The 18927-nt window shown below is 38.1% G+C and overlaps 1 protein-coding gene across 1 annotated transcript in view; it reads right to left on the reverse strand.

The window, feature by feature from the left end:
- The window catches only part of GRB14 (growth factor receptor bound protein 14), a 111748-nt gene extending 93922 nt beyond the window's left edge, over positions 1–17826 (reverse strand). The window contains exons 1-2 of the mRNA XM_090267752.1: positions 17471–17826; positions 16168–16300 (exon numbers count right to left, since the gene is read on the reverse strand). Coding sequence (XP_090123878.1) covers positions 16168–16300; positions 17471–17661 — 324 coding nt within the window. The 5' untranslated portion in view covers positions 17662–17826. The remainder of the gene's footprint in view (positions 1–16167; positions 16301–17470) is intronic.
- Between the last annotated feature and the right edge of the window lie 1101 nt (positions 17827–18927).

Here is an 18927-nt window from a genome sequence, read left to right on the forward strand (position 1 = left end):
AAAGTAATACACAAATATCATAGGAAACATACTGGAGGTCAGGGGAGATAAGAATATATGAGTTTCAAATGCACTTTAAAGGAAACTCTTTGTATTATGTCGCATTCCACATTTCACCATATAAAAATCAGCGTACTGAAATAAATCTGTTGATAATGAAATACAAAGGATGTATTTTGTGTGTAGTTTTTAAATATAACTCCACCTATCAATTCTGTGTTAAGTACTCCGGGCTGGAATGGAAATCGGAAAATCTGGCTTCAAGTCCTGGCTCTGTCATGCAATACTGGATGATTTAACCTTTGATCTTTTTAACCCCATCTCTTTCCAGCTATAAAACTGAAATAAAACTAACTCATATACTTACTACAGATAGTCAAAGGATAAAAATGATAACATATTGGAAAGTACCTTGAAAATCGTATCATCACTAATAAAAAGGCAAGATGTATGCACCCTTAGAAACCAACATAAAAGAAATCACACTGCTTTATAACTGCATAGACCTCACAATCCAGGATATATTCTTGACAGTTTTAAAGAATCATTTTTCTCACAGAAATAAAATATATTCATATATGTAAAATTTGTGTGATTACTATAATTTGATATATCTAGAACTAAACTATCCAAGCTAATGCTGAGTGAAAGAAACCTTTGGATAAATCTAATAGTGGTTCAGTTCCATCAGGCACACAGGTTATACCATGAAACAATGATGTCTCAGCAATGCTTACCTCCAGAATTCTACCCTTTGATAGTATTTATAGTATAGATCAGGTCTATAAAAAAACATTCTTTTTTGTTTTTAAAAATTTTTTTAACTTAAAAAAAACAAGGAAAGAATGGAGGAAGAAAGGAAGAAAGGAAGAAAGGATTGTTATCAGGAATCTGTCAATCTCACTAACACAGGGCAGTTAATATAATAGGCAGTCTCAATTTGGATCCTGTCTCTGTCACTTCCTATCTGTGTAATTTTGATCAAATAATATAATCCTTCTTAAACCTAAATGTCCTCCTTTATAAGATGGATATCATGATAGTGTCTACCTCACTGAGATACTGGGAAAAGTAGATGTTATAAAATTTATCTTCTTAGCAGAGCACCTGTTGCACTGAAAGAAGTGAATAAATATTACTGCTGATAGTAATAATTGCTATGTTATTGCCCTTAAGTAAGCCTCTATCTATACTGATAGGTCAAAGGACTATCTACAACTGAAGATACCTTGACCTCTAAAGACTAACAGAGAAATATCTCATGACACTTTTGATAGACAAGATAAAACAGGACTAGAATGATAACACAACCGTATATACACCAAACACAATGACTAATACAAAGCAGACGCTCAATAAATATTGGTTTGAATGGATTAGCAATGTGTTGAGAAAACTTATAAAGTGCTGGCCAATTCATTAGCATCCCTCTTGAAGGTAGGTTAAAGTGGCAAGCTTTGTCTTGCACTCTTGAATGAAGACACTATTGCCATCTAGACCTATGTGAAAATAAAGCAAAACTGAGAGAGACAATTACTGTAATAAAAGAAGACAAGTCAATAATATCCTGACATGCTGGAATAATGAACCAAAATTAAGATTTCAATAGGAAAAGGCAAAATACAAAAAAATTTGTAAATAAGTTTTTTCTCTAACAATTATATATAACCTTGGTTTACATGTAGTACATGAGAAAGCATTTATATGCCAATTTTATTAATCACAAGCAAAATAAGCTCACTATCATTGAAAACGTGCAAGGAGACTATATGGATGATAATCTATCAGATATTTCAGAGATCTGAGCCATATGTTTATTCGACAAGTATTTACAGAGGACCTACAACATGCCAGGCACAACGATAGGGTCTGGAAATGCACTGATGCCCAAGGCAAATTTGGTTCCTGCTGCCCCAGAGAGCTTTCTGGATGGTGGAACACTGATGACAAAACAAACAGATAGTGCAATATCACTGACCGAGTAGATAATTTCTAAGCAGGGCACCTAATACAGATGTGGTGGGGGAAGAGAAAACTCGGCGGAGTCTTCAAGGAGACGTATATGAAGTTAGCTATTTAAAGATCAAGGAGAAAAGAGATGCAGGAATATAGCACATCTTATGTACAGACTTGATCCGCACAGGGTAAGATAAGAGAAAGAAATGTGCTGGAAATTAAAAGAAATTTAGTGTGGTCAACGCAGAGTGTAAGAGACATGATCAGAGAGGTGGTCCAGCTATGCAATACTCCAAGAGCCTTATTTAAATCAATATCCAAAGATGATGGAGGAATCCTTGGAATAGTTTAAGAGAAGAATGACATAAATCTGATCTGCTCTTAAAAACTATCACTTCATTATAAAAAAGAGAACTTGATACATGATCAAAGAAATATTAAGAAGCTTTGGGAAACGAAGGGGTGATTAATTAATGGTACTTTTATGGTAGATACTCATTTGGAAAAAATTAAATTCCTATTTTATATAAAAGTAAATCATGCTGTGTTAAATATCCAAGTTTGAGAAGTAAAATATTAAAATTATTAGGTAAAAATATATTAAAGGCATAGCAGGAAGAAAAAATTTCTTAAGATATGCAAAAGTACAAAACTATATTTAACTAAATTAAAACAAAAATATTCTGTATCATAAGAGATACATAAACAAAATTGAGCCAAGTCACAATTACTAAGAAAAGATCATTATGTTTATAATTACAAAAAGATTAGTATCCTTATTATACAAAAACCCTTAAACATTAATAAAATGACAATAAAAAATGTAGATAACTAACAAAGTAGAAATATGAATGGCCAAAAGCAAATGAAAATATGCTCAACCTTACAAGTAGTCAAGCTAATGCAAATTAACACAGTAACTCAATTGCATTAACATTCGCTACATTGGCAAAAACTTTAAAATCTGAAAATATCAGCTGTTGAAGAAAAAGTGTGAAAATGGTGGCACATATAGTGCTAGTGGGTACAACCACTTTGGAGAACAATTTGGCAATATCTAGTAAAATTGAACATGCACCTGCTCTATAGCCATGCAATTCCACTTGCCCAGAGGCACAAGAATATACACCACAATGTGATTTTTAATAACGGAAAGTGAGAAGATTCTCAATAATCTTCAATGAGGAAGGGATACATTAACTGTGATGTATGCATACAATGAATTAAAATAAACTAATCTAATGTATTAGCATGAATTAAACAAAATGTTGAATGAAACAGCAAGTTGCAGAGAGACAAATACAATATTTTTTACATAAATCATTAAAACACAGTACAGTGCTACACACTGCAAAAGTATAAAAACACGGAAGGAAAGGATGCACACCAACCTTAGAAAATTGGTTCCCTCATAGCAGGGGTAAAAAGAGAAAAAAACAGGATTGAGATCAAAGAAACCAAGAGAAGAACTAGCATGTATAAACAACCTCCTATTTCTTCAAAATATGTACATGTTTGGAACTATTTCATGGTTAAAAGCATATTATTAAATGTTACAATGTGAGTGAACTTCTAAAACATGCTAAGTGAAAGAAACCAGACACAAAAGAACACATATCATATAATTCTATTTATATGAAATATCCAGAACAGGTAAACACATAGAGACAGGAAGCAGATTAACGGTTGCCAGGAGCTGGGTGCAGGGGAAGATAGGGAGTGACAGCTTAATGGATACAGGGTTCCCATTTGCAGTGATGGAATTAGATAAAGATGATGTTTACATAACACAGAAAATGTACTATTATAAATACCACCGAACTGTATACTTTAAACTGATTAATTTTATATTTCATTTTCTGAAATGTTGATGTTAATGTATAGGAATGCAATGGATTTTTGTACATTGATTTTGTATCCTGTAACTTTACTGTATTTGTCTATTATTTCTAATACTTTTTTTGGTGGAGTCCTTATAGAGTTATCTATATAAAGAATCATGGATGGATCTTAAGAATATCATGCTAAGCAAAATAAATCAGATATTAAAAACCAAGAACCACAGAATTTCACTCACATATGGTATACAAAACTGAAAGCAACAAATGGACAAACAAGAAAAACAAAAACTCACAGACATACACAACAGTATGGTGGTTTCTGGAGGGGAAGGGGTATGGGGTAATAAAGGGTAAAGAGGGTTAAATATATGGTAACAGAAGATTTGACTTTGGATAGTGGACAAATAATGCAATATACAGATGATATATCATAGGCTTGTACACTTGGAACCTATATAATTTTATTAACCAATGTGACCTAATAAATGTAATTAAAACCAAAAACTGGTTAATTTTGTTACATGAATTTTAGCTCCTCAATAAAAAATAATAGGACACTTCTAGGTATAGAGCAAGACTAAAAATAAAGCCATCAGTGGGGAGACTCTCAATAATAATTATGGGACAGATGACTTGGCCTGAACTACTGCAACAGCAAAGAGGTTGTAATGGGTGGATAAATTCAAGAGTTGTTTTTCCAAGAAGACTGTAACCAATTGGATGGGGAAAGAGATGAATAGAGGGGAGCCAAAGATGAATTAAGATTTCTGATTTTCTGGTATAAGAAGAGTGTGTGTCATTCTCAATGAAAGGAAACATTGGAGAAGGAGCAAATTAAAGAGGGAAAGAATTAATCTGCTTTGGAATATGCCAAGTTTGAGATGTCCATGGACTATATAAGCGAAGATATCTAACAGGCAGCCCGGGGTAAAGATCTAGTCTAGACTTGTACGTATACTACAATTGAGGCTATGGGAGGAGAGGAGATCACTCTGGCAGTAATTAAAACAAAAACCCTAAGGAACACCAACACTGAGATCCTACAACAGAGACCTATAAGAAAGGGTTTCAAGAAGAAAAGAGTAGTCAAAAATGTCTAAAACTGCTGAGATATCCAAATAGAACTGAAGTAGGTCTTCAGGAATAAGGTGGTCTTCAGGGACTTTCATGAGAGAGATGTCCTGCCAACCTACAGGACAGTAGGAGAAAAAAAAAAAAAACAACGCTTCAAATGTCTGACAACTCAGTATCTTCAATATTAATAATATAGGCACCAATAAAATAAGAGAAGCTTTAGAGAGAATGAACTTTGGCTAGAGAAGAACTGAGAAGGAAAAAAAGAGATGTTGACCCAATGTCTTGAGGATTACAAAGAGACTCTTCCCACCGAACTGCAAACAATACTAGTGGTTCTCAAATTTTTCCACCAGAACTACTAAAAATGCAAAAGAAAGTAATTATATAGCCCTTTTTATCTCAGGGTAGGCCATAACCCTAAGTATTTAATTTGTTCTTAAATACACACATATACTGCATATTCTACTCATAAAAACAGAAGTGTTTATTTTAATATAAAAATGTTTTCCCCCTATTTTCAATTAAAAGTTTTGTTGCAGAAAGGTGTTTCATGTTCATCATGCAACTTCCCGTATGTCCCTCCCCGAATCCTCGCACCCCCATGTACACACCCACTTCGTACACTCCCCCTTGGAGAAATATGCAGGAGATGCTTCACTACACAGGAGTGATATCCTCTGGAAATTGCTACAGAAAGCATCTGCCAGAGCATGAGCCCCATGAACTGCTTCGTGACGAGTCAACATTTCTTCCTTTCACTTGTCTTAAAACTATCTTCTTCAACCTTCAAAATATGTTTCAGGTACCATGGAATTTAGTGGCTACATCCATGTTGAGGAGACTTGAACTATGATACTTCTTCATCTTTCTTGACTCAAGAGCCATGATGTATCAAGCATTCTGCAAGGAAGTTGACCCAAGGCCTTCAAACATTTTAGCCACTTTCCTCTAAACCTCTCACAAGGTGCAGACTTGTTTTTGTAAAGGGGCCCTTATGCCTTTGGAACAAAGGCAGGTTCAGCCTAAATGAGGTCATTAAAACAAAACATCAAGTTCCCAGTGCCCTAAGATTCCAAGCCAATGACCTACAGAGTGTTCCAGCTGATCTTAATTTCCCTGGCACAGCACAGTAAGAGTACTGTAATATAATGCAAAATGTCTCTACAGAGAAACCAGATACTGGCCTGAGTCTTGCCAAAACACAGTTGAATAATACCAAAGCACCCTTTCATCTGAATACTGGGCTTCACATGCATATGTCACCCTTCCCAAGAATGAAAGGAGTCTTCCACTGTGAATGTGGGTTCACTGAAAAGCTTTCACTGGACTCAGCCCCATAAAGTATACATGCTTCTTGACTGAAAATGTGTTATAAGGCGACCAGAAAGGCAAAGCACAGAACTTGTTCTGCGCAAGGGTAACCCAAATGTAGAAGGTGCTAATAGTGGCAAACCAATACTCAAATGTTTATCCTAACTAGGATCTCTATTGACATCTAACAACATCAGACCCCTCTTAGAAACTAAACTAAAATTAACTTTTCTAAGTTTCCTTGCAAACTATCATTTATATTACACTATCAGTTCCCAAATATTCCCTCATTCCTTTCTTTCACAACCAGTTACCTCCCTGGTCCTTCCCCATTCATTTCTTCATTCACTTATTCTTTCATTTAGCAAAATATACTGAGGGTCTATTAAGTGCCAGGCATTGCACTACCCATTGATTCAGTGGTATACATAAAACAGATTCCCTGTCCCCACAGGGTTTATGTTCTAGTGGGAAAATTCAGAGAAGGAACACATATATGTGTCAAAATATAATGTGCTACAGAGAAAAATTAATCTGGGTAAGGGAGAAAAGAGTGCAGAGGTGGTTGAAGGCAATGTCAATCTTTAAATTCCATCTGAGCTAGAACCTCTATCAGATAAAGTCCAACTTTACTTTTCCATTCAAAAAGAGATTTCAATAGGCATTCTGAGAAAAATAAACTTTAAAACACTGCAAATTAATTATTATTTATATCTTATAAGAGAAATAACAGAAAGCAGTCAAATAATACAGACTAAGAGTTCTGAAGAGTATGAAAAAGTGTTAGAAAAGGCATGGAATTCCTTTGTGTGAGCATAATTTCCATCTTGACTTTCAGCTTTTAGATGTAATTAAATAAAAATCAAGTATAAAGGTAGACATAGTTCCATTAATTATAATTGCATCATGATAAAAATTTCTTAGGTTTTAAATAAAAGCAAATGGTATATGCTTTTTAAAAAATTAGTCTAGTAACTAGCATATTTTTTGTTAAAGAAAGCAGGAAATATTAAAAGTGTTTTATGATGAAATCCGATGGGAACTGGCTGGCATTGGAATAAATATTTCATAATACGCTTTGATTAATAGGTTTCCACCACAATATTAAATAACACACAAAATCTGAATGAAATCGTGTATACATTACCTCCTTGACTTTATGCAATTTATCTAAAAAATGTAGTCTCAGACGGAATTTCTGTTACATTTGAAAGAATCAGTTTACTGACTGTTGTGAATGCTGTGGCACACCATCCAAACCTTCGGGATGGAAGCTCTTTTTCTCCCATCTGTTCGGGTGTCAGCCACTAAGAACCCCTGGGTAAGTCCTCCCTGCCGGCCATCGCACTAGGCCCTTCCTGGGCAGCCCAGCTCCTCTGCCCTAATTCTGAATAGTTATGTAGGGCCATCCCAGCTCCAGAGCTCCTATGGGATTGGCTAAGGTCTCTGAGGTGGCTGTACTGTGTCTATTCCCACTGGCATTGTTCCCAAGAGCGCTCCCCAGTACACTTTTTACAGGCAAACCTATGCTTCAAGTTGGCTTCCCGAGAATCCTCACCACAGCAGTAACCTATATCACTTTAGATGTTTGTTGGTGTATTTTCTTTCGGTTATTGATGCATCCTAAGTATTAAGTAAAGTGGAAAATACATTTAAACACATGACAAAAGGCCATTTTCAGCATTCAATATTTCTCACTGATGCACTGTTTGCTTTGTTCTTATGAAGCTCTTCCTCAAGGGTTATTTATATATTCTGTGACAAAAGGAGATGAAAGAACTGAAGCCAATAATTGAAAACTGAAAAATTATAAAAAACTGTTATTTCTCCCATCACACTATCATTTATCTAAATTCAGAATAGTTCAATTCTAGCCAAAATTCTTATTTCTAACCATATCTCCCTTCAACAGAAGTATGTGTGAGGCATGCTTCTGATTTGTGGTGCTTTGATTTATTATTAAAGGAAGCTTTCCCTGTATGTGATGCCCTGGAGGTTTACATGTCCCAGGGTAATGAATCAGCTGAGAAGTTATTGTGAACACAGGTGGGCTCTCATGAAGATAAGCTTTAGGAAAAAGTACATATGGAAGATTAGGATTTAGAAACTGATTTTCTCATATCTATGAGTTTGTACACCTCTTGGAAAGTCTTTTTGTATATTCAAAAGTATATATCTCCCCATTTCCACATTATGAGCATTGGCTTAAATCATTCACCTATGACATTAATAGTTAATAATTAAAACATTTGCTAACATCTACTCTTTGCTCTGAGAGACTTATTATAAATTCAGTTGGTATTTCTACTTAACTTTTCTTAAATGTGTGAATTTTTGTAAACACACAGTAAGCTGGAAGAAAGCAAAACAGTCCACCAACCACTTTTCACTTATAATTCCATTAAATAAGAATAATGTATACAATAAAAAATATATCATTAATTTTATTGCACATGATCGAAATTCCCTGTGTGTGTAATGAAAGCAAAAGGTATATACTACTAAAATCCAATTGGTCTAGGATTCTAGTATGTAACTTTATCTTTGTTAACAGGATTTGTTAATAAATTAGCTACATATATATTTTTCAGTTTGACAAAAAGGAGAAAAATAATTGATCATGATAAGAAGATGTCAAAATACAATTTGTTAAAATTTATCTTAACTATCTTCAACAACCAAGTTATTCATTCTTTTACCAAAAGAACCCCAGAACAACTAATCTAGAATACTCCATTTAGAGGGAAAAACAATAAATAATAAAACCCAATAGACAAAAAAAGACAATTTAGATTATGTAAGTGCAGCGAAGGAAATACAATAGAAAATGCGACAGGGGGAGGGGAAGATATGTAGAGGGATGTTTTAAGTAGACTAGTGAAAAAATGCCTGTTTGATTAAGATGATTTTGTGCTGAGACCTGAAGACTAAAGAAGCATCAGCTATGTAAAGAGTCAGGAAAAGAGGTTCCAGGCATAGGAAAGAGTCAACCCAAAGGCTCTGAGGTTAAAAAAAAAAAAAAAAAAAAAAAGCCTGCCAAGTTCCCAAACAGGTAGGACTGCCCTTCCACCACGGCTGGAGTATAACGAACAAAGAGTAGAATGCAAATGAGTTTTAAAAGGTAGATGGAAGACAAACCATGTACAGTACTGCAGGCCAAGGTAATATTTTGGATTTGCTTTTAAGCTATCATAAATTTTCACCCAGGGAGTGACATGATGTGGTCTACATTTCTAAAAGTTCACTGTAGCCAGTGAATGGAGAATAGACCAAAATAGGCTAAAATAAGAAGCAAGGAGACCATTTATGAGGCTCTTGTACAAGAGAAGACAGTGACCTAAATTGGGATGGGAGCAGTGGAAATGGAGAGAAGTTTATGGATTCCAGTATATTGTGATGACAGATGGAGCCGTACTCGACAAAGATCAGAAAGAGGTTTCTAGATTTCTGCTTTGAGCAACCAATGGATGACTTGAGGGTGGAGAAGATTCAAGTACATACTAGACCTACATCAGCCTCAAATGTTCACATCTAATCACACATCTTTATTTCTAAGTTTAAATACAGCTGTAACTACCCAACCTGCCATTTTCCAGATACACTTTTTCACTCTTTAGTATTTGGATCTTGACTTTGATGCACAATTTGTAGTTTAACCTGTCCTGTCCCCATCATTTCCACAAAGGTGGTGCCTATGTTCCTTGCCCCATGGCACCCCAAATGGACTCTTTATCAAAGGAGATGTGGTGACCATGTGGGAAGATCTGAAAAAAGGCTGAGATAAAAACTTCTGAGGCCAATGGAACCAGAGAAACTTCCCAAGACTTCTGTACCTACAAGGAGTCATTAGTTCTTCAAGAATCATCAGAATCACCGGCTCTAGAAACAGGATGAAATCATATTGCTCAAAGGCCCAGAAAGTGTGGGCAGTAGCCTCTTATCATATCACTCATCAGCTGCAGGACCATATTAAAAATTATTTTCTGCCCTCTTGTTCTTTGAGATTTTTTTTTCTGGGTCACTAGCTGTCCATTGTTTCCTCTCCACCTCTATATTCCATACCTACTGAACCTGCACTACCTGTTAACAAAATTTGTTTCCCCAAGGTCTTCTGAGTGAGCAGTGGTCCCAGACCCTATGTCCCTTTGACCACAGCTGACGGAGTAAGAGCCGAACACACTGGGCTAAAAGCTCTGTCCAGACTCTTGACTCCAGTCAGTTACCAAGTGCTGCGCCACTAATAGGAAACATTTATTCCAACAGATGTAACCATTTGAGTCACATGTACTGACACACAATCAAGACAAGCCAGACTGCAAAATAATGTCATAAAATGAAATAGATTTACAAGAAGCAGAGACTATGCGCTGTGCTTGTGGGGCAACAAGAGAAAGAGAATAAAGCAAGTGGCTGTGGTGATTTTCACCGACTTTCTAATTCCCAATTCCAGTCTCTCATGGGATCAGTGAACTTTTGGCCTTCAGGTCCTATCACCTAACCTTTCAGGCTAGTTCATGTGAGGTCCTGTTTCCTCCAAACAATCAATACGTGGATAAAATACCAACTAAAGTCCATTTGTCATATTCCTACCTTTTATCAACTCAATTAAATTGTGCACAATTTTAAGAAGTCAGATTGCCCCAGAGGCTGAAAGCAGAAGAGGATAAGAGCACTCCTGGTTTTGTACATACGTTAAAGAGAAAAACATTAAAAAGTCAAATTTCTATGGTCTTCACCAGGATGCTATTATTCAGTGGGTTCTGCAAGAGTTCCAAGTATCTATATTTTTAACAGACATCCCTGCGCATTCTGAGAAAGGTTGATCCAGGGACTACACTTTGAGAAATGTTCTAAAGCCTGCTCCAATATTGCTACAAAGATCTGTGTACTTTCAAATTCCTCTACAAGAAAAACGATATTCATCAAGTGCCAACACTCAAAAGTAGCAATTGCTGTTGGAAAGACACATTTGTTTGAAACCCTAATAGAAGCAAGTATTGTTTCTATTATTCTTTATGCATATACATGGTATTTGCATTTCATTTCACATTAAATAGGATTTTGTAAAATGGCTTGAGGGGTGCCTAAATATAATTTATGACGTTGTTTCATATGAAAATAAATTTAAATTTCCAAAGTGCTTACTTAAAGACTTTTGAAATATAGCCAGTTTGTAATTTAAGGATTTCATGTACCATTCCAACTAAGAAAATTTGATTATGAATGGTTTTAAATGATATGAAGAAATTAGGATTGTTGTTAAGGAACAATGGCATTTTAGGTATTTATGAAAATTTTTTCAGAGATTCATACGAAACTAGGTAAGGATACAATTGACAGCATGTACAGGGTTTCCTTTAAAATATTTCAACAAAGACAATAAAAAAAGTTAAAAGGAATAGATGAAGTAAATGATATAGAATGTTGATAACTACTGAATCTGGAAAATGGGAATATGGGGGTAGAGCTGGTTAACAGAGCAGCCACACAGAATTCCTATAGGACTGCACATACAGTTTCAGCACTGTACACAATGGGACAATTACTGATATCCCAAAGGTCTGACATCAGAGGCCCTTTAACTTGGGGACAGAGATGAACTAATCTTTTCATAGTCCTTGACAGATGAGAGGAAAATAATTCAAAGGCAAAGCATATGGAAAAGTCATTTTTTAATTATTGAGGATATTTTTCACTTTTCTGAAATAATAAAAAAGCTTAATTCAATACAGAATAGACAAGACACAGTGTGATAAGAGGCAAAGCACACTGAGACATAATCACCTTTTTGGTTTCCCTTTATTTAAACTGTGGAAGCACAGGCAAATCACTTCTCTGGTTTTTGCACTTTCTTTTTCATAGCATAAAATGTGGATGAGAGAGACCCACTTACTAGTGTGCTTGTGAGATAATATCCTGTGGACTGTAGACTGCAAACAAAAGCCAGTTATTAGTAATACTAATAAATCTTATTTAGTGATATAACCAATTATTTGATAGATCTTTCCTATCACTGTTAGGCTGAAGATGGAGAAGAAAGCTAGAGGAAAAAAACACAAAGACACAGTTATATTTGTGGAAAAAAAAAAAAGAGGATTCTAGGTCTTTAGATAATAAAATATTAACAAATGGTATTTGTCACCCCTGCTCTTGTACAATATTATGGGCAGAATTATAACTAACAACAGTGATATAAGTTTATTACTCATACTATTTTTACATTTCTTAATTTCTTTGGAAATTGTGCCTTCCTAAAAAAAATAAAATAAGAAAAGATTATCAAGTCACGAAGAAATCCAGATTTCAGTTCCGGGCTGTGCCACTATCAGCCACATAGCATTTCTTAGCCTCCATTTACTCATCGGTAAAAGGGCATTTGACCAGATGAACTCAAAGAGCTCTTCCAGCTTGAACATTCCATGACACCGTTTTTCATAGGTGTCTTTTTAGCTTTAAAATCTTCAGAGAGTTTATTTTGAATAAGTAATACTACCTAGTCCTGGGAAGCAATTAACCAGAGTTACTATACATACTGAGTCCAAGCACAAAAATTATCTAGGGGCTGACAAACTCAAGACGAGAACTGATTCTGCAGCAAGGGTTAAAGACCCCATTTTCCAGATTCAGGGGCTATCAACATTTTGCCTCATTCTTTCCCTTTCTCCAAATAATAAGTATGCAGAGACAAGTCACTGGTAAATTTCAATCAGGAAAAAAGAGAGATAAAGATCTAAATCCATAAAGTAAGTAACTTTTAATATAAAATTTAAAGTGCAAGTAACTTTTCTGGACCAAGAATCTAGAAGGAGATATGCTCTGAATCTGCTTTATCAGTGAACACAAAGAAATATGCCAGGGAATATATCTAGCTAGTATTATAAAAATACTAGCAGGGAGGGCAAGTAAAGAATCCAGATTGTATCTCATTCTAGCTCCTATTTTTAAATGAAAATACTAGAAGCCAACGGTATTATATACTTTGGGACATTCTATTTACAAAAAGTGATAAAGCATATCCTATTTGTGGCTTCACTGCACTTTACCACTCACGTACTAAGTAGGAAACTCAAATTGTAAAAAAATATTTATGGCCTGTAAAATGATTTCTGACAGTGGTTTCGAAAGGCCACATAAAATTTAACATTTCTAGTCTGGATTCCTTCAAACTTTCTGGTCATTTACTTGTACATAACAAGCAATTCTTCACTTTTTTTATGGGGAGAAAGGAATTGCTAACATGACTGGAATGATTAAACAAACCAAACAAAAGCAAGAATATAAAGAAAAGAGACATCATCTCCTAGAATGTTCCAACCATAAATAATATTAAATAGTACCTATCGCATATTGTCATTTACATCATTTCAACCAATGGTCAGAGATAATTGGGCCAGAAATACCATCTTGTAAAAGGGTAATCTGTGTCACCAAGATACTGACCTCGGGGAAATTACTGACATAGAGTGATGTGTTTCCAAAACCTCACTCACTTCAAAGAAGTGAACATATACAAAGGAATAAAAACAAAGGCTAAGTTCTAAATGCAAAGTCTAGGTGGGGAAAAGAAAACATTAAAAAATATATGAAAAGAAACCATCTTGTTCTCAATTTTGTGACAGCCTTCTCTTCTTAGATACCCCAACCCTTGGTCTGAAGGAAAAGATAAGCAGGAAGTGCCCTTTTCGGTGTGAACGTCCCTCAGGGACTAGTCTCCAGGACTCAGGCCACAACTCTGCTCATGAAACTGCACGGCAGCCTGTGTGGGTGCAGTGCTCGCTGAGAAGGTCGCTGTGAAAACAGGGAACAAGGCCTAAGCAGGAAAACAGGTCAGAGTCAATAGTAACACAGCACCCTTTTCCCATTTCGCCAATTTGCTGAACCTGATCTGAAGAAATGCATTCCCCAAGATAAGATGTCTTGCTCTAGGATGATGACTATCCACACTTAGGGCACACCCTGACTTAACCCTGACATCGATACCCACTCTCTTTCTGTTTTTATTCCATTAACATAAGCATATAATACTTATTCTCTCTCTCTCTCTTCAAAAGAAACCTGTCCCATGAATGCATCTCTTAGACACATGCATTCTCAATATCCATTCACAAAATCAATGTGAGAGTAAGCTCAAACCAATCCCTCTAGTCTTTCTTCTGTTCAACTCCTAACTCCTAACACAATCCCAAATCAAAGGCCCACCGTGGTAAACACCCTTTGGATGGCCTCTTTGCTCAGCTCAGTGCCCCAGAGCCTAGGTGCAAGGCACGTAACAGGCCCTCCGTAAACTGAGAACTCTGTTCAACTCCATCAGACATTCCCTTTTCCCTTCCTGGGTCACATGAACAATCTAGAAACAATTTTTTTCACCACCATGACACACAGTCAAATCTATCATCCATACTCCCATCTTATATACCCCAAAAACAAGCTCTCACAAGGGCCCAGACATTTCAAAATGGCATTTTTCCCCCCTCAGGTTCTGACTTTAAACCTCACCCTGACAACAAAGCTCTAAGGAAAGTTTCTTGTCTGTTTCTCCATCCAAAGTCACAGTCCCACTTAAGGACTAACTCAGAACATACCTCTGCTCTTGGAATATGTACTCCTACTTTCTCCAATCCTTATCCAAAAAGTACATGAAGCAATTAAATTTCACCTCACCCCACCCCCACAAAAAAATATGTCTTGTTATACAAGACTTCCATCAAAACACAACATTCCATGGAATGCTTCCATACTGTCCCTATTACTGTTATATGTTATCAGGAATTCATCTATTTCCTAGGTTATTTCCTCCATTCCTAAAATTATAAACACACGTTATTGAACTCATCACAGGTAGTAAAAGTGCAGAAAAAAGAGAACGGGACCAAGAGATGGGCAAAAATGATCAACCATTATTTTTTTTAATAATTTTTATTTCTTGATTTTAGAGAAAGAGAGAGAGACAGTAAATGAGAGGGAAAGAGAGAGAAACATCATTTTGTTATTCCACTTATTTATGCATTCACTGGTTGCTTCTTGTATGTGGCCTGACCTAGGATCACACCTGCAACTTTAGTGTATCCTTGGCTTATAGGGATAATGCTTTAGCCAACTGGCCTCTCCAGCCAAGGCTATGATCAACTGTTTTCTCCTCTGTTCACGATCCCTCTGCTCACCGCAAGCATCTGACTGCTTAAATTAATTGCTTCTACCGTGCAAGAACAGGTACATTTTGCCTAGTGAAGCTTCTCTTTGTTTTGTTGATATAAAACTAATAAGAGAAAGAATATTAACATAAGATTATTCTAGAATACACTCATTTTTTGTTTGTTTTGCAAAATGTATAATCATGATAGATCTCCACATAGTTGCTTCATCCTTAAAATCTAATTTGCTTCAGTCAGTCCCATACTAGAAACTCCTAAAGAAAGGAAATCAAAAAAATAAAGTCCATTTTGTAATCATCACAAGTCATCTGCCTCCTGTGGCCAGAAGCCTCTTCAGTGAGAGGAATTAACTAAAATAAAGAATATGTCAAGTCCTGAACTCCAATTACCTTTGCCACAGATTCACTATATGACTTCCCTGTAGTAAATGAGGTTGGTTTAGGCTGAAAACATGAAAAATTAAAGATACTAAAGGAACCAGCCAGTCTCCTTCTCATCCCAATACTACTGCCCCACCTTCTAATTCCTGACTTAAAAATTAGTATTTTCACCTACCCTGTGAACAATATCTCCCTTACTCTGCACTTTACAGATATTTTCTCATTAAAACTATCCCAAAAGCCCGATAGGAAAGTTTTAACATTCCCATTATACAACTGTGAAAACTGAGGCCTCAAGGGAAAATAATGCCAAAGAACTGTGAGTCAATAGAATTATTTAAAATAGGCCATGTTGATCCTCTGTTAATATTGGAAGTTATTGACTATTTTAAAGACTTATGGATTTAGAATCCCTAATGTTTTTTAATTAGAAAAATTTTTAAAACATACCTGTTTTTTCCTTGAATTTGCTTTGGGAAACAGGCCTGTTGACAACACAGATGTAAATGAAGAACAGCAGAGCTCAGGAAAAGGGTTTGGAATAGATGGCATTTCCAGAACATCAAGATCTTTCTTTTCTCTCCTACACCGAGAGAACATAGGATGTAATTTACATAAAACAGAAGGTAAAATATAATTGCTGTCAGAATTTAAAAGTTAAAGCCAACACGCACCACTCTGTGACAACGGTGTGTGAAGTACTTATCTGTGGGTTAAAATAAAATATGTTAATTGGTATAAATCAATCATCTATAGTATCCTACCCTTGTGGGGGAAGGGGCAGGGGTGGCTTTTAAAAAGTCACCAGGCAATCCGATATCCAGCATTTATATCATTTTCCTGATCCCAAAATATATACCATATATTTATTGATGCAAAAATCACCCTGAGACATTAAAGTCTATTTAAATTTAGTGAATTCATCCCTATGCTGTTATGGTCTATTAATTATAGCTGTGGTTCATCTCACTTCAAATTTCATTCACAATGTTGCCCAGACACAGTCTGTTGATTTTTCAAATACTTACAGATACTAAATCACAAGGTGGTGTTTTGAGGAGGTAAGTGAATAGAACTTGCTAGTGTAAATGTACTCTAGTCCACTGAAAGTACTTTTAACTTGAGTGAAGTTGAAGCACTTTAAAATCTGAAAAAAGTACTAATTAAATGTATGCATGTAAAGGACTAGAGATTTCTGTATTGTTGCCGCCTTTTTTCTCCTAAAGTAAATGCGAATTGTGAACTCTAAAGGCACTTAGTACTGAATGCTATGGAGATTGGGAAACCTTTTAAAACCTCTATTCTTCGCTGCTGAACAGCGAGACTGCTCAAATTTCAATCCGTGCTTTGCTTTTCCAGGCTCGCTGTAAGCCTATGTAGGAGGTAAACTCATTTATGCTACGAATTTTACAACGTATAAAATTTAAAAGGTTTCTCTGTTTTTAACTGCAGGGCTACGACGAATTCAGGGACATGGGTGGTCAATCTGAAGCTCGGCCTCCTAGTTCGCGCGGACGGGCAGGGGCGAGAGACCCGGAGCTCTCAATGAACCGGCGATGCTATTTATAAGGCTCCGCGAGATCGCGACGTCCTGCTGATCCCACAGAAGCCAGCTCAAAGGGAATTGTCTTCAGAGACTTTCACAAACTTGGCCCAGCTACGGGCACATGGCTCACCCCCTAGGACCGCCTCCTCGCCCCCTCGCCGGCTGCCAACCCAGGACACTCCCCCGCGCCCCCGGAGGGCTGCCTACCTGTCTGCAGCACAGCCGCGGGTCCCGTCCGGAGGGCGCAGGAGCGCTCGCGCGTGCAGCCAGGGGGCTGGCGCCAGGTCGCGGGCGTCGCCCCTCCCCTGGGCAGCGCCGCACACCTGGGCGGCCAGCGGCGAGCTCCGGGCTGCCGCCCGACCCGCGGCGCTCTGCCCACCTTGAAGGGAAGTGGTCATTGTGGCTGGTCGGGGGACTCGGGCGTCATGGGAGACCCGGCGCCCAGGAGAAGGTGGTTGGGTGCCGGGAGGCGAGGTGCCGGTTCGGCTGCCCGAGGGTGCTGCAGGTGCGGTGGCCTCGCTGCCTGCGCTCCGGGCCCCGGCGGCTCAGACGCTCCGCTGAGCAGTCGGCGAGGCTGCGGGGGAGGGGAGGGGGCGGAGGAGGAGGAGGAGGAGGAGGGTGGGGAGAGGGGAGGAGCGGCCGGTGGGTGGGGGCCGCGGGGGGCGGGCGGTGGGGCGACGCGCTGAAGGGGCGGGAGCGAGCGGGAGGGGGCGGGGAGGGCGCCCAGTGCCGGCCGGCTCTAGCGGGCTCGGAGCGCCCAACATGGGCGCTGGTGTATATACCGATCCTGCCACGCCTGGGCTTCCGCTGCCGGCGCCCAAGCCGCCTCCCCAGGTGGGCGCTGGAGCGTGAGGCTGAGCGTAGGGTCCGGGCGGGCCCCGCGCAGCTTGAGGAGGGGACCCAGCTGTGCAGTTGATTCCGCCCGGCTTGCCTGGCGGACCCCAGGCGAGGCAGCGGTCTGGGCAATGCTGACCCCCCATACCGTTCCATTCTTCACGTTCTGCAATCTGAGATCACCTAAGCAGTGGCTGGGCCGCCATGACAGGCCCCACGGTGCCAGGAGGCCAGGGGGCCAGGGGGCTAGTTTTGCCCCAGTCCTTATCCCACGTGTCTCTTCTTCTTTCTACCCCGCAGGGCTGGGGAGCGCGGATGGGGGTGGTGGGCAATAAGTACAATCATTATAGAAAACTACTGAGGTGTTTGAAATTTTTTTAGGGCAGGAGTAAATCTGAAGATGTTTTAGGAATTAGATAAAAAGATTAATTTTCTTCTACTCAGAACAGCCTTGCTCTATTCCCTCTCACAACAGCTTCATAAATTAGATGTTTAGCCCGTTTTACAGATAAGGAAATTGGAGCTCAAAGTCATGGAGTACCTGGTGCAACACAGCACCAAGTTATTGGTGCAAACTTCCAAATCAGAAGATTCCGTATCAAAAGCTAGACAATGAAATGGTAATTGTATTATGCTCACCCACTGAAATGCAGCAACCCAATTCTTAAGCTTTGGGTGATAATTCTGTTTCTGCTCTACCAGTGAGAGCCCCCGTCCCAGTACACCCCTGAGGATTTCCAAGTGTTTTTGTTTTTTACACGTTCTATGGTCGTTGACCAAATTAGGTAACATCTGTCCCTTGCATCTGTTTGACCTGGTTTTCTTAAACT

The sequence above is a fragment of the Furipterus horrens genome, unplaced genomic scaffold, assembly GCF_987537825.1.
Source record: "Furipterus horrens unplaced genomic scaffold, mFurHor1.1.pri manual_scaffold_1, whole genome shotgun sequence".
In the NCBI taxonomy this organism is placed as follows: Eukaryota; Metazoa; Chordata; class Mammalia; order Chiroptera; family Furipteridae; genus Furipterus; species Furipterus horrens.